At 42.8% G+C, this 17293-nt stretch overlaps 1 protein-coding gene across 7 annotated transcripts in view; it reads left to right on the top strand.

Annotated features, from left to right (window-relative positions):
* Nucleotides 1–17293, top strand: part of COL6A6 (collagen type VI alpha 6 chain) — a 161863-nt gene that overhangs the window by 131097 nt on the left and 13473 nt on the right. For 4 of the 7 annotated variants that reach the window (XR_012125637.1, XR_012125638.1, XR_005058938.2 and 1 more), the window contains one exon: nucleotides 4153–4246. Coding sequence is in view for 3 of the 7 variants with exons in the window: in XM_073222986.1 (XP_073079087.1) it covers nucleotides 1080–1754; nucleotides 4153–4246 (769 nt within the window). In the remaining 4 variants the exon portion in view is untranslated. Of the gene's footprint in view, nucleotides 1–1079; nucleotides 1755–4152; nucleotides 4247–17293 lie in introns of all 7 variants that reach the window. The other 3 variants (XM_073222986.1, XM_017675503.3, XM_017675501.3) reach the window with 1 other exon arrangement.

The raw sequence follows: 17293 nt of genomic DNA, 5'->3' as shown, positions 1-17293 counted from the left end.
ACCACCAGCTATTCCTGAACAAATAGGATTACAGATGTTAGCCCTGGAAGGCTCCCTGAGTGAATCTGTCCAGCCTCCTAATCACAAGAAGTGAGGCCCAGTGGTGACCTGGGCAGGGACACAGGCACTTCTGTTACTGGGTACAGTTAAACGAGAACCTGGGCACCCTGGCTCTCAAGCCAAAGGGCCTCCCCACTGCTGCACATGTAGAACACCAATCACATGTAGAAACTTCTAGAAATACTTTCATATGCTTTGACAAGATGATTTTACTCTTCTACCCTCATTCTCTTCTGCAAACTTAGAAGATCAGGTGACCCCTAAGATCCTTCCATTTCCAATTTTTTTTATTCCTCTGAATATTCATTGTGGTCAGATCCAATAAAATTCACTGTTTTTATTACTACACATTTTTTGTTAAATGTGTATGATAAGCCTACTTATCAAATTGACCTCATGTTTTATGAAATATGTAGTATTTATATTCATTTATTTGAGAGACAAGTATTGAGCTTTCAACTAATAAGCACTATGGAGATACAAACATGAGCGATAGCTTTGTCCTTAATGTGTAAACATAGGCAGACACTGAGTTACAAACCTTTATTTAAGTTGAAATAAAAGATGCCTTGCTTTTTCACTCTTACTTTCTAAGCAGATTACTTTTCATAGTAGAATGGTAAGTGGAATAATAAGAGCCATTGGTCTAGCCTGTATATCGCCAACCTAGAGAGACAACTAGTTTCTATGTCATGATGCAGTATACTCTCAGAAGAGGCAGGCTGTCTGCTGCAATCTGTATAAACTTAAAACACAGCCAAGATTCAACTTCTGTTGAAGTCAGCCTAATCTTTAAAAGTCAGACAGCATTAGTGGCTGGACTCAGGTCACAGGCTGAGTATAAAATCTGTACTTTTTGATATAGATGCAACCTTATACTGGGAAGACTTCCTGTTGAAATCACAGTCAGTTAGTAACTATTTTAACATTAAATATTATGCAGTTTCCAGTTGTTGAAATATCTGAGATGCTGTCTCACCAGTTCTGTTTAGTAATCCTAAGTGACTTTTGGTCTACAGATGCATGTAACCCGGATTCTTTCTGCAACCAAGCCACCCCACCACCTTCTGTACAGTCCTACATGGATGCTGCTTTCCTTCTGGACAGCTCCCAACATGTGGGAAGTGCCGAATTTGAAGACATAAGAGGCTTCCTGGGAGCACTGTTAGATCACTTTGAAGTCAGCCCAGAGCCCAAGACCTCTGTCACTGGAGACCGGGTGGCCCTATTAAGCCATGCTCCCCCCAACTTCCTACCCAACACTCAGAAGAGTCCTGTTAGAACCGAGTTCAACCTTACCACCTACAACAGTAAACACCTCATGAAGAGGCATGTGGAAGAATCAGTCCAACCACTAAGTGGAGATGCCTTTATCGGCCATGCCTTGCAGTGGACTGTGGACAATATCTTCTTAAGTACACCCAATCTGAGAAGAAACAAAGTCATATTTGTGATATCTGCTGGGGAAACCAGTCACTTGGACAGGGAAACTTTAAAGAAAGAATCCTTGAGAGCCAAGTGCCAAGGCTATGCCCTGTTCGTGTTTTCCTTGGGCCCTGCCTGGAATGACAAGGAGCTGGAGGAGCTAGCCAGCAGCCCTTTGGACCATCACTTGGTCCAGCTTGGCCGAGTTCATAAACCTGACCACAAATATGGTGTGAAGTTTGTGAAGTCCTTTATAAACTCCGTCAGGCGTAAGTCATAAAATCTGTTAAGAGCACACTTGGTATTCCCAAAAGTAGAGTTGATGAGCTAACACGGATTCTTGGAAACTTCTGTCCTCACGGGCATGGCAGGGTCAGAAAGGAAAGTATGTAATCATGGATGTGGAGGGAGGAAACCTCTGATTCCTAAGCACTTAATTTTTTGGCTCATCTTTTTTATTCCTCTGTTCCTATGGAGACACAATCATAACAAGGAGCTACTCACACATCTGTCTGCCCGGAGCAGTATAGCTGTGGGGTATGAGCCACAGCCAGGACTTTAGCTGCTATGTAAAACCCTTCCATGTAACATTCACACACTATCCTTTGATGGAAAGTTTCACCAGTTGACGTGCCAAAAAAGAAAGCCAAAGAAAAATTCAACAGTTCTTTGGCTTTGCTTCTACAAGTTACAAAGGCAGAGTTTGAGCATTAGGAGACACCATTTTACCTGTCAGGAGGAGAGATACATCCCTGCAAGTTTCTCAGCCTCTTTAATGGCTTTTTATGAGGCCAGTAATTAGTATAACTGGTGGCCATAAAAAAAGAAACATGAGGTGTATTCTTAGAGTGAGCGTGTGCCTTCAAAGGATGCAGTGCATTTTGAATGCAGCAGGATGGGTAAAAGGAAGCCATGTCCTGGCACAACTGTGCAAGTTGAAAAGCACTCAGTAGGATTTCTGAACGTTTTCCTAGTGAACGAGCCCTTGGAGTTCAGAGGAAAAGTGAATACCCAGTGTAGCTTAAGGGAGATTCAGATTGTGTCTCAAACTTGTCACTGACGTGCACAGCAAGACCAGGGAGGGCTGCAAAGGCACCAGCTAGTCAGTGCCGGCGGGGAAGTGCCGATGTGACTGGTGTGATGGCCTCTGCTGCACCAGAGTCTCGGGTCTCCCTCCCCCTGCATCCTGAACTAGAATTGGCATTTTATCAAGATCCCTGGATGATTCACATGCACCTCATGGTTTGAAAAACACTGAAAGAGGAGCATTATGAAATATATGTGGATGTGTTCCAGAATAGGAACCAGAAAAGGGAGTTAGAAAAAAGAAGGGGAAAAAAATGGGGCTAAGAGTCATTCCAAAAGAAGGAATCCATGGCATTTGTAAGGGTGAAACACCTGGAAATACTCTGAGAAACGTGTAAAGAAACACTCGTTATGAGCAGAAAAGTTGAAAGAAGTTTAAGACGGAATTTCCTTCCCAGTCGCCCAAAATTCTTTGTGGTGTCTCATGATAATTAGTCAAACTATATGATTAGATAAATGACACCTGATGTTTTAAGAATTACTTGGGGTAGGTGAGAGATCTAAGGTGCTCTTGGAAAGCCATAACTATGACACACTTACCCACCACGTTTCCAGAACTTAAGTGTCTATTAATCTCCAGTCTTTACACTGAAGCTCCCAAAGCACAAGAAGCTGCAAAAGGCTTTGACGCCGTCACGGTGAAGCTGGCACCCCTGGTTCCTCGGCACACCCTCAGACTCACTCCCCCCGCCCCACAGCAGCGCATGTCTGCCAGGGGCCTGCTCAAGCTGCTCACGCCACGCGGCTTGGTCTTCAGGATGCTGCCGTGATGCAGCTGCCTAGTAAGGAACGGCCACGTCAGAGTCAGCACACTGTCTAGGAGAAGCAAAACCACTGACGAACAGCCTGAAGTTTTGGGACAGATAAAAAATTAAACATCAGACTCAGTAAAAGAAATGCTCCCATCCTGTGGGGGAGCGCACAGCCCAGCCTGCCGCAGCGGCCCCCGAGACAGAGCTCCATCCCAGCCCGGGACACGCTGCTACTCACCGCAAATGCGCACCACCAGGAGGGGGCTCTGGCTTTACAAGTTCGACTTAATGCTACAAGGAAATAAATAATACATTTTCTAAGTTTTCCATAAAAAAATGTCTTTTAAATGGTGTGGGAAGAGGCATGCTTTATTATTAGGAAAAATTAATATGCTTCCAAATGAAATGAGCTGCTAATGAATGAAGCTCAGGCTGGCCCTGTGGTTCCTGTTGTTAACGATGGAGACCATAAAGTGAATATCTGTTTCCCTTTACATTTTTAAGTTCCAAAGGAGCAAATGAACAATTACTATTCCGATTAGTTCATGTCAGTTAGAGGACAGACTCTTAGGACTGGCTCATGTTATCTCCTCTAAGTTTGGCCTACTCTAGCAGCTAAGGGCATCTTACTGAAAAGCGAGTTGAATTCTCCACTAGAAAATCAGCAGAGATGTATTTTCTAAGTGCAGTTTCAGTGACCCCCTGAAAAATCCACTTTCATCTCATATGACCACATTGGTTGGTGCATGTTGAAAACAGTGAAGATACCCTTTGCTGTAATGTTAATAGCCATGAATGAGAGACTCATCACAGGTGTTTCTCTTCCCAGGTACAATCAACAAATATCCACCAATAACCTTCAAAACCAAGTGCAACAGACTCAGCTCCACAGACCCAAAGCAGCCCCCACAGCAGCTACAAAGGTATGTCCTGCCTGGTATTACTCAGCCAGCGCACAGGACCCCATCCTCTGCACCCTTCCTATCATTTCCTCCCCCTCCTCTTCTCTTCCTCTGTCCTATTTGGACAAAATCTTTTGCTACATGATGTTAAAATACCATTTGAGGGAACAGAGATAATAAAAAATGGCCAGGTGGATCTGAAAAACAACCAAATAGAGTTATTTTAAAGTAGAAAAATCTAATTATTGTAAGAAAACAGCCAATGGCATGGTGATGAGCATGGCTAATGGCCAAATCTTGGTTTCTAAATATCATGCCCCACTAAAAGGAACCAGGGTTTCTTGAAGACACAGCTAATTCAAGGCTGCAGCAGGAAAAGCACAATGTGAGCCTGGAATATCTGTTATGCCAGAAAGCAAGAAAGTAGTCAAAAGCTACTAGTGTCATGTCAAAAGGGCAAAGGAGCTATTTGAAACAATTCCCAATGGCCCATTTTGGACAATTTAAACAACACAAGGATAATGCTAGTAAAGAATTATAACACATTGAATTTTAAAACTCCACAAGTCTATACAGAGACCCCAAATGGGAGGGGTTGCTATTTTTAATAGAAGTGTGCTAGCTAATAAATGTAGAAGAATGATGGAATTAGAAAATCACCAGGTTGTCATCACAGTGTAACAGCTGAGTCAGGCAAAGACCAAGGAATGCTAGAACGATTGGGTGGCAGGTTGCTGGGGAACAGGCTATTCGCAGTCTCACAGAAGCACTCACATATCACTCATTACTAATTACAAAGAGGGCAGTGTACCTCTACATGCTGAGATCTAGCAGTACCCACCTTAACTCAGATCTGATGTATGTGCCTCCCGAGGGGAGGAGGGAAGAGAGACATCACCTCTCAGAGATTCTTGCTGGGAATGTTTGACCCATGTCTAACAGTGAGGAAGCCACTGGGCAATTCCAGAGTGTGGGACATTATTCAGAACAGCTGGGTTTCAATATCATGAACAGCAGCAGAGGGATGTGGGGTACTCTAGAATGGGAGAAGCCAATAAGGTGTAACAGCTGAGTGTAATGGTGTTTACATTGATAGGATCCCAGATCAGGAAAAAAAGGCATAAATAGAATGTAAACAGTGTTAGATATTACTGATTCCAATGGACTTCCTTATGTGTAGCAATACCTTCATGATCCAGTAAGATGTCTTCTTTTTTTTAACACTCTCACTAATTTTTTCCCCTTCACCTATTTCCCCCATTTCCCCCACCCCACTCCCTTATGGCAACCACAAGTCTGTTCTATGTCTATGAGTCTATTTCTGCTTTGTTTGTTCATTTGGTTTTTTTTTTAGATTTCACACATAAGGGAAATCATATGGTATTTGTCTTTCTCTGCCAAGCTTATTTCACTTAGCATAATACCCTCTAGGTCTACCCATGTTGTTGCAAATGGCAATATATCATCCTTTTATATGGCTGAATAATATTCTATTGTGTATATGTACCACATCTTTATCCCTTCATCTGTCAATGGGCACTTGGGTTGCTTCAGTATCTTGGCTATTGCAAATAATGAAGCAATAAATATAGGAGTGCGTATATCTTTTCAGGTTATTGATTTTGTTTCCTTTGGGTAATTTCTCAGAAGTGGAATTACTGGGTCATATGGTATTTCTAATTTTAATTTTATGAGAAACCTCCATACTGTTTCCCCCACCCCACCAACATTCTCCACATCCTCACCAACACTCATTTCTTGTCTTGTTGATATTAGCCATTCTAACTGGTGTGAGATGTAACAGGCAGGGTAGATAAAAAGAAAGCTATGTGCTGTTAGTTCTGGTGAAGGGGAGCACAGAATACCAAGACAGAGAAACTTAAAAGCAGCCAGAAAGAAAAAGCAGATTATCTACCAAGACACTTTTAGGCTGGCAGCTGAATTATCAGTAGCAATACTGGAATTCACAAACTATTGAGAAACTTTAAAGTAGTGGAAGAAAATTTTGTCAACTTAGAAAACTCTTTCAAAAATAATAGTAAAACAAAGATAATTCAGACAAACAAAAAACAATAGTTCACCTCACAGACCTTTGCTAAAGGAACTTCTAAGATAGTGCTTCAAGGAAAATAAAAGTGATTACAGGAGGAAAGACTGAGATGCAAGAATAGTGAAAGATAAAAATTTGTCAATATTTAGGGAAATCTAAATAGGTGCAATATATTAAAGTACAAGTAATATCTAATTTGAGGGGGCAAAAAAAAGCTGTATTTGTTAACAAAGCTATAAAAATGAAACATTTGGAACCTGGTGGTTTTACCAGAAAAAAAGTTGTACTATAAATATTAATAAGTATGTATTTAAGCATGAGAAAATACATTGAACAATAAAATCATCTTTTGTTATTTAAAAAAATGCCTTATACATCTCAGGCAAGGGATACAAGAGCAAAAATAAGTAAGTCGGACTACATCAAACCAAGGATTTTCTGCACAGCAAAGGAAAGCCATCAACAAAACAAAAACTGTATGGGAGAATATATTTGCAAATAAAATATCCAATAAGGCTCTATTATCCAAAATATATAAAGAACTCATACAACTCAACATCAAAAAACAAATAATCCATTTAAAAAATGGGCAAAATACCTGAATACACATTTTTCTAAAGAAGACATAAAAATGGCCAACAGACACATGAAAAGATGCTCCACATCACTAATTGTCAGGGAAATGCAATTCAAAACCACAATGAGGTATCACTTCACACCAGTCAGAATGGCCACTATCCAAAAGACAAGAAATAACAAGTGTAGGTGAGGATGTGGAGAAATGGGAACCCTCCTACACTGTTGCTGGGAATGTAAATTGGTGCAGCCACTGTGGAAAACAGCATGGAGGTTCCTCAAAAAAACAAAAATAAACATACCGTTTGACACAGCAATTCCACTTCTGGGAAATTACCTGAAAACAAAACCACTAATCTGGAAAGCCATATGCACCCCTATGTTTATCACTGCATTTTTTACAATAGTCAAGATATTGAAGTAACTCAAGTGTTCATCAATAGATGAATGGATAAAGCTGTGCTATGTCTATACAATGGAAGATTACTCAGCCATAAAAAAGAAAGAAATCTTGCCTTTGCAACAATGTGGATGGACCCAGAGGATATCATTCTAAGTGAAAGAAGTCAGATAGAGGAAGACAAATGCCATATGATTTTATTTATATATGGAATCTTAAAACACAAAGCAAAAAAAAAAAAAAAGAAACAGACCCAGAAATACTGACAACACTCTTGGTTACCATAGGGAGGGGGCTAGGTGGGTGGGAAAAATAGGTGAAGAAGATAAAGAGGAACAAACTAGAAATTATAAAGTAAGCTATAGGAATGGAAGTACAACATAGAGAATATAACCAATAATGATATAATACCTTGGTATGGTAATGGGGTAACCACACTTACCGTAGTAAGTATCTAGTAATGTATGTAATTATTGAGTTACTATTTTGTACATCTAAAACCAATATAATATTGTGTATCAGCTATATTCTGATAATCAAAAATGAACTATTGAGCCATAAGGGTAAAAAAGGCAGTACCAAAAAAAGCAACATAATGTATGTCATGTGGGGTGTATGGAGTTGAAGGGTTCCAGGGACATGTGCCGTCTGGGCAGGTGGTTACGCCGTGGAAAAACTTTACTCTCTTAAAAATACCTTAAAAAAATTTAGGGCACACACCAGAAAAAGACAAAGAGATAGAAGGTAGCTAACTTCCAAAAATGTAAGAAGGGAAACTGGAATAGAAACAAAAACAACATAATACATATTTTTTTAAATAAAAAAAGGCAAGAAAGGAAAAAAGGACAAGTGGAAAGAAAGCGCAAAGAGAGAGCAGGATCAGATCCACTTAGGCACATCAGTAACCACAGAAATACGGAAACCAAACATCCGGTTATAATCAGGAGCTGATGCCCTAAGAAACTAAACACAATCCAGCTGTAACTTGCAGCAGACACAGCTACAAAACGAGGACATATAAGTAAAATCATGGAAAAAATATACCAGATATGCATTTTAGAAGGAAGTTGGACTAGCTGTATTCATACAGATAAAACATACTTTTAAACAAAACCATTCCGTAGGGATAAAGAGAGTCACTATATAATAACAAAATACTCAATTCATGAAGAAGGCACAAGTGTCCATTTACAAGAAGGTGATAAAATAAATTTAAAATATGCAAAGTGGAAGTTGAAAAACTACAAAGAGAAACTGCCATTGAACTATCACCAGAGTCGGAGATTTCAGTACACCCGTTTGGGCGCTGATAGGTCAAGCAGACAAAAATGAGTGAAGATGCAAATTTTAGACTCCTGCATAGAAATATGAGACACTCTTCCAAAAAATTCACGAACATTAAGTGTTGAATCAAGGTGGAGAGTTTACATTGTGCATCTGTAACTTACCAAGCATCAACAAACCTCAAACAAGTGACATGGTATAATCCAAATGGTTTGATCACAATGCAACTAAGTTAGAAATCAATAAAAACAGTATTTTTCAAGCCCATATATTTTTAAATTAAAATCACTTTTCTAAATAACTAATGGCACTTCAGTCTCAGTTTCATAAATAACTAATGGCACAAAATTCAAAATGTAAACTTAAAAATACTTAGAACTGTATAACTATAAAAATATTACATCCCAAACCTTGTGGGATACATCAGATTTAATAATTTAGTAAAGTTTTAGGTCTTAATTCTTCTTTTAACAGAGAAAAAATTTTAAACTCTACAAGCTAATGAGCTAAACATTGCTCTTAAGATATTATAGAAAGAAAAAGAATATACCCAAAGGAAGAAGAGTAGAACTTACTTTTTTAATATCCTAATAAAAAAATGTTATTGACAAAAGCTAGTTGTTTTAAAACTTCACTGGCCAGGAGCCCGGGCTGGGCTGGAAGCTGGGAAAATGTCCGGCGGCAGACGCTACTGGGATCCGGCCTCGGCAGGTGCGTGGTCGGTGCCTGCGGAGCAGGGCGCCCCCTGCTGCAGATGCCGGCAGCTTGGGCGGCCACCTGGACGTACTAAGAGGCACTTGGAAACCACACCCCCCACGCATTCTGCTTGAGAGGCAGGAGGCGGCGAGGAGGTTCTTCCCCTGTCTAAGCATCGTCCTGGATGCCCTGGAGGTGCAGCACCTCCTGCATGCCTGCGGTGGTGAAATGTCAGGGAAGGGCCAGGCCGTCAGCAATCGGGACACGGCCAGTGAACTCCCCGTGGGGGGGGGGGGAGGTTCCTGGGGCCCAGGCCTTGTCCACTGGGCCGAACACCAGCGCAGTGTAACAGGCCACACAGCTTTTCCGAAGCTCCCACCTGAGCCCCAGAAGTTAGGCGTAACTGGGTGCTCAGCACTGAGGGAGTCAGGAAGGCGGGCTGGGCACCTGGCCTCAGGGACAGCTTGAGTAGCAACTGGTAATTCTGCTGGGAGATTTTTGAGAAGTACTGTAGAAGCTGGTTCTTATCAGATGGGAATGAAAGGAAGAGACAGATGGCCCTTGAGGATGCGACTGCAGGGCAGCCTCTCTGTCAGCACTTAGATGCCCTCAGACCATCAGCCAGCTGCTTCATGCCCAGCCAGGCAGGGATGCACTTGTGCCCAGCCTGAAAGCAGCAGTGTGCTGGGAGCCAGGATGTGAGCTGTGTGGGTGCATGCAGTCACCCAGGCCGTATGAATAAGGCATCTCCTGTAGTTCTGCTCTCCAAATGTTTTCCAGATACACAAAATGTGTGTTAAAATAAAAAGAATTCTTGAAATAAAGTAACCTTTGTAAGATAAATTCTAACTGAAATAAGCAGGTGACGAGAGGCAACAAAAGGCCAGGCAGTTTATTTGAGTGCAATCCCGGGAAAGGTTCACCAGTCTACGCTAATACAGGCTGGGGAAGTCACGCTTAGCAGGGCAGGCAGCAAGTTTTTAAAGAAGGTAGGGGGAGGCAGAGCTTAGATTTATAGCAGCGTGAGAATTGGCTAGCCTAAGGCACATTTTTCAGGTTGGGAGGGGGCAGCAGCCAGGGACTTTGGCATGTCATCAGTGTCCAACATGCTCACCCCTCCCTCCGGTGCCTCCAACCTTACATTCCAGCCTTTTGGTTATAATGGGCACTGACTCGATCTGGCTACTTCCGGCTGAGGAGGGGCAGTGCAGGTAGGGTTGAAGCTGGTGGGAGGCCAGAGGAGGCTTGGAGGGAAGGGGCGAGTACTGATGTACCCACATGGTCTTGTTTACTTCTACTGTCCAACCTTTCTATCGGTGGCCGGAGGTTCTAGCAGATATGTTGCCTTCGTCTCTCAGGACAGATATGTCTAGCATTATCACTCAGGCTTTGCCCTGTCCAGTACTGTAGTCCAGACGATGAGAGACAGACTAAGGCTCGTTCGTAGCAGGCAGCCTGGATGAAAGAATGGAAAGACAAGCATTGGGCGGGACAAGGGGGTATCTTTCTTAGGAGTGAGAAGTAAGGTAGGTAGGAGAGGTGCCTGGGGGAACTTGAGATAAGAGAGTATAAGGGTTAGCGATGACCAGGTGAAGAGAGACTACAGCTTCTTTGATTATCTGCCGGTCTTGAACAAGCTGGTAGGCCCCTGATGGCTTCTTGACTGGAAGGATTAGAGTGTTACAGGGAGAATTAGTTGGTACTAGAAGCCTTTGGGAAAGAAGGTGGTTGATGATAGGTTGGATGCCCTTGTGATGGGCTTGGTAAATAAGAAATTGGGGTCTAGAAGGAGAGGAGGATGGGTCCTTGAGGTGGATGAGGACCAGAGCATGATGGTTTGACACTACAGGAGTAGAGGTGTCTCAGACTATCAGGTTAACGCCGGTTGACGGTACAGGAGGGTCTGTGGAGGCCTCAGGGCTACAACTTATATTGGCTAAGATGATGAGTGAGCTCGGTTGGGGATGACTAAGAGGCAGGGAGATAGAGGTATCAAGCTTGGAGAGATCTCTCCCTAACAAAGGAATAGGACAGGACGGGATGACTAGAAATGAGTGGGTAAGAGGATGGCTCTCAAAAGTGTAGGCTACCAGACCTGTCTCCAGAGGCTTAGAGGGGGTTCCTGTGACACCCATGACCGAGGTCTGGGAAGGATGTAAATGCCCGTGAAAGGAAGGTAAAACAGAGTAGGCAGCCTCCGTGTCCATCAAAAAGGAGATGGACTTACCTGCTACTCACGGCGTGGCTCTGGGCTCGGTGAGGGTGATAGGGGTGTTTGAGTCTAGGCATCTTCCGTCTTCGAGTAGGCCCAGCAGGTCTGGAGGGGAGTCCCTCAGGGGGCCTGCCTCCCACGAGAATCTGTCATGGGGGGATGACCTTCCCCAACTGGGCACTCTACTTTCCAATGACCTCTCTTACTGCAAACTGGGCAGGGTTTAGTCGGCTTGTTGGTCGGGTCAGGGCATCTTTTTTGCCTAGTGGTCTTCTTGGCCACACTGGAAGCAGGGTCCCGGAGACTCATGAGCTCCGGACGGGTCTTTGGTGTGATGAGACTCCTGTCCTGCCGGCTGCAGGGCCGCCATAAAGGCTTGGGTTTGGGACACTGTCCTCTTTTTATGTTTTTCATCACGGGTATTAAAGATTTTAAAGGCCATGGTTACCAGGTCACGGAGTGGAGTCTGGGGTTCTTCTTTTGCCTTTTTAACTTATGTCTTATGTAACTAATACTTGTTTTGGTGAAATCTAGTTCTTTACTAGTTTAGAAGTAATAAAACAGTGACTATAAATGACAAAAGACTTACAAATGACAATGGTTAAAGATCTGATGAGAGTTTACTGTAAGACAGTTGACATAAGGAAATTCGGATATTTCTGTAACACAAAACATTCGGTAACAAAGTTTAGCATTATTCCCTTTGACAGTACTTTCTAGGTAATTTAGCAGGTAGTTTTATATCAGATAAATAAGTCAAATTGGCCGAATACTTTCTCTAATGAGAAAAAATTCCTCTGACATGTTCCAGGGGCCCTCTGGAAAATATCAGAGTTAACTAGAGGTAAAAGCACTTTTTTGAATTTGATTTTGGGAAGCTGTTAAGGTTTTTCTAAGGCATTTGTTTAAATGGAATCATAAGTTACTATGAAACAATACTTATCTATTCAACTAGAATGACAATAAAATATTTCAAAGGCAAATACAGAAGGTTACACAGTTATTAGCAAAACTTAGCTTTTAGTTTTTTCATATTAAGATCTCATCTTAAATATTCAGACAACTCATTGAGACTTTAAGCATGAGAAACTGTTTTGATAAAACAATTAAAGAACTCTTCACAATCTTTCAACATTAAGAGCAGACTAACAGTTAAGAAAACTTTCTTTTTAACTGAAAACAAAATTCTAATTTTGCTGTGTACTTGATACTGAGATTCATTTGCTTTAATTTTATATAGCATGACCATATTAAATTCTTCCACAAGCTTTCTACAACTTTCTTTTTACATTCAGTGTTCTCCCTCTTTAAATAAATAGCTGTACTTTAGAACAATTACTTTCTTTTACCCTCAACAAAATGAATTTCCATTCTTTATACTTTCTCTTATTAAAACACACATCCTTTTAGCAAGTAGAGATGTTTTCTTCTTTAAATAGCTTTAATTAGACCTCAAAACTATTAGGAACTTTAATTTTCAGTGAACACTGAGAAGTGGGCTATTGTAAACCATTGCACTATCATGCTTTAGATTAACAAATTCATGAACACACTTCATAATTCTTGACACTGTGTGCTTTACAGTATAATTTCTAAGCACAAAATATGTCTACTTAACTTAGCAAAACTTTAAGATTGTAGGTCACTACAAAAATTTTCAGGCTGCAGGCAGGCACACACACTGCAATACACAATCACTAAGATGTTTACTTGCTACGCCCAGCTCACCCACTCTCAACAACCACGCAAGACCACTTACAAAATGGTGGGTGTGGGGAGGGGTGTAGGGTTGGGAGAGAAAGGAGGCAGGTCTGTGTTGGGAGGAGTCTTGTCTGTGGCTTCCGGAACCAGAGGGCGGGAGTGGCGTGTTCTGGTGGGAGAAGAGGGTGGTGAAGGCGGAAGGAGAGAGGGAGGGGGTGGTGCAGCCACCGGAAGAGGAGAGGAGCAGGAAGATGGCATGGTTGAGAATGTAGGACTTTAAGATGGCAGCAACACGGGGGAGGACAAAGAACTTAAAGATGGTGGCAGAGACAGGGAGGGGATCGCGAGCTGAGAGAGGTGGGAGACCAAGGTCTTCTGGCGGATCTGAAAAGGAAGAAGGACTGGGCAGAGTAAGAGGCTGACAATCTTTAACTGGAGATCAGGCCAGGAGAACCTGGTTCATTGAACACTTAACATGAAGGCCTGGGCAGGAGTGCAAAGTCCAAAAAGCCTGCACATATGGGATTTCACCCCATTGTCCGCTCCGGTGGCAATAATTAGTCAAGTCAGTGAGGAGGCCAAAATCGAAAGTTCCCTCAGGGGGCCACCGAGATTGGTTGCCAAGGGATACTGAGGCCAGGCCTGAGAGCAAAGAAAGACCAGCTCCCATTTGCAAACTTCCCGGGACAAATATAGAGTAGCCAAATTAGAAATGAGACACCGCAGTGGGGTCTGAGCCTCTGCTTTTGAGGGCTGGTTCCCCATGTCTGTGTCACCCCCCCAACTAATCCCACTGAGAGGAGCGCCCAGTGTCCCAAGTGTGCCAAGTCAGGGGAGATGTTCTGGGAGCCTGGGTGAGGGACGTATCCTACACCACAGGGCCAGGAGCGGGTATCCCGGATGCCCGCAGCAGATGGGCTGGATGCCCCAACCTGGACGTAGCTATGATTTCAGATGGACCAGGTAAAACAGAGTTAGGAAGGGAAACAGACCAGGGGAAACTGAGGGACTCACCGGAAAATAGTCCATGCAGCAGAGAGTAGGCTGAGGTCCTGGGTTGGGGAAGGAGGGGGCAGGGCCAGTGGCCGGTCGGGGCCCTGCACTCATGCTCTTTCCTGGGTTTTTTCGGCACCAAATGAAAGATAAATTCTAACCGAAATAAGCAGGCGATGAGAGGCAACAAAAGGCCAGGCAGTTTATTTGAGTGAAATCCTGGGCAATGTTCGCCAGTGTGGCAAGTCACAGGCCAGGGAAGTCGCACCCAGCAGGGTAGGCAGTGAGTTTTTAAAGAAGGTAGGGGGAGGCAGAGCATAGATTTACAGCAGTGCAAGGATTGGCTAGCCTAAGGCACATTTTTCAGGTTGGGAGGGGCCAGCAGCCGGGGACTTTGGCATGTCATCAGTGTCCGACGTGCTCACCCCTCCCTCCTGTGCCTCCAACCTTAACAATCTTGTCTGCATTTTCTACTCCAACACATCCAGTCAGCTGGTAAATGCAGCATGGCTGATTCCTGGTTATTTGCATGGATGGAGGAATCCACACCACAGAAAACCGGTCTGTGGTTAGTCCCGCCCACCTCACTTTATCTATTTGCCACATCTTTCCACAAGCTTTCTGGAGCTGGGCATAACTTGTAACATGAATTGACTATATTTCATTCCTGTTTCTTTATCTTGACTACCCATTGTGGGAGGGAGTTACCAATAAGTAAAGAAGTATCTGAACAATATAGAGTAGGAGGAAGAAAAGAAGCGTCTATGATTCCCAAACAGGGTAATCAAATTACTCTTATCCAATGCTTATCAAATACAAGCTCCTAAGTACAACAGGGTGGGGGGAAAATGGAATTCAGAGAGAGAGCGTTTCTCAAGCTCAATCTTTTTGAGAATAAAAATATTTGAGGGGGGAAGTAAGTAATATCTTGTTATAGAAGCAGTTACCAATTTAACAACCTCTTAACAAAAGAGGAAGATAACAAAGATAATTTACCATAAAAAGGATCCAATGGACGGGGGGAGGAGTGGCAAGACCAGTAGGATGAAGATGAGACTCTCGTCATGAAAACTCTATTCTAGACTCAATAGGAGGCATTCTCTATAGCCACGTTCTGTGCATATAGGCAATTAAGACTTTGAAGAATTAGAGTTCATAACACAGCAAAGTGTAGGTAGGTGTGAGGAAACTGAAACTGTATTTGCACTGAAATTTAGCCAGGACTGCTGTTCTTGATAACTAGGAGACTGTTGACTCAGTACATTGCTGACGATATTGATGGTACTGAACTGGGATACATTTTGGGCTTTGCATTTTAGAAGCCTGGACATACAGTATGTAATGCATGAAGGCTTCAGGGCCTATGTGCATGAATGTTTCTCTTTGTTGGTTTCATGTCTCCTTTATCCCTCTCACAACAGATAAAAGATTATATGGTGTATGTGTACACATGTGTGTGTAAGAGGTGAAGTAATTTTAAATTCTTTATCTTTCACATATTCGTTTTCTAAACACTGATGCTTTTGTGAGAGAGATCAGATTTATTATTCCTGGTGTCAACATTTTGGCCTTCTCTTGAATCTTCCCTTGATGGCAATTCGGCTAATTTCTAAAGTTCATCAATATTGATAAAACTCCTCTCATGACACCAGGCCCTTGTTCTGAGCATATCTGCCTTACATTCATTCTGAACAGATTCATGAAGTTTTTGTGCCTGGCACCTCACGCCTTACCTGTCCATTTGCCCCAGGACATTCACCTTCCTGTGGTATGACCCACACACCCAGTGCTTCTGACAGCATGATACTCACCATTTCACTTTCCTATTCCAAGTGTCTCGGAGGTCCCCACAACATCCCAAATAAAAGCCTGATTCACCGGCAGGAGGCCAAGCTCCTGGTGCCAGAAAGCTGGGTTAGTTCTGGCAACAGCGGTGACCTTCATCCCATGCGCACATGTATCTCATCTCTCACAGAGTGCCATGGTGACCAATCTGGGGGACCTCAGCTGTCTGCAATGACATAGGTCATTTTTGACCCTATTTTACACCTGAAAAAACAAGGATCACTCTAGCTAAGTGATTTGCTCAGAGCTGCTCAGCTAGTAAGTAGAGGAGCTGTAATATGTTTTTGGACCCAAAGCTCTTTCCACACCTCCCAGTAAACGAGGTTGTCTGAAATGGCTCCCTACCTATGCTGTCCAATACAATAGCCATTAGTTTTCAATTAAATGAAATCAAAAATTCCATTTCTTGTTCACACTAACCACATTTCAAGTGTTCAATAGCCACATGTGGCTGGTGACTGCCATAATGGTCGGTAAAGATTATAGGACATTTCCGTCAGCACAGTTCTATTGGACAGGCTAGAACATCTAGTCAGCAATTGCTTCTGGTTTCTGTCTGGCGTTGAAAGGCTCCCAGACTCTGACTCCAAGCCTCCTCTGCTGTTGGTCACTCAGGACTCCAGTGAAACTCTTTATGTGCCTGCTAGATGGGGCAGTTTTCCTATGTCCCCCACTGTGCCTAACCCAGGGCCTCCCACAGAGCAGATGGTAGACCCTGGATGGACAGGTGGGTGAAAGGGAGGGAGCGAGGAGAGGAGGGAGGGGCATCCATTCATACTTTGATTAGACAAATCTTGAGTGTCTGTGTGCCGGTCACTCTTGCTGGGATTACTGTACAACAGACATGGTTTCATGAAACTTGCTGTCTGGGAGGGTTGAAGAGTGGGGAATAGATCACAAAGAAGTTTACAAGTAAACAAAAATTCAGACAGTGATTATTATGGAAAAAAATAAGAGCAAGCTGTGCTGAGTGACTGGGAGTGGGGTACAATGGGGAAACGATAGCATGGTAGTCTCTAATGAGGTTCCATTTGAACCCACATCTCAGTAATCAGAAGGAATCCACCATATGAAGTTCCGGGTGGGACAAGCTCCACAAAGAAGAACCTTTACTGTTGAGATTATACTTGCGGTAATTTGACAAGATGTCTTATTTATTGGCTTTGATACATATGCCCCATGTAAATCCCTAGTAAAATTACCCTGAAAGAATGCAACAAGGAATGGGTGCAACATTTAGGGAGGAAAGCAGATTAACACAGGGTCTACTGAAGCTGAAATGGTATTTATCTTCTATGATAAATAGATTAT

This window comes from Manis javanica, chromosome 15, assembly GCF_040802235.1.
Source record: "Manis javanica isolate MJ-LG chromosome 15, MJ_LKY, whole genome shotgun sequence".
Taxonomy (NCBI): Eukaryota; Metazoa; Chordata; class Mammalia; order Pholidota; family Manidae; genus Manis; species Manis javanica.
Note: the sequence above shows the minus strand (reverse complement) of the source record. Positions and strands in the feature narration are given on the sequence as shown.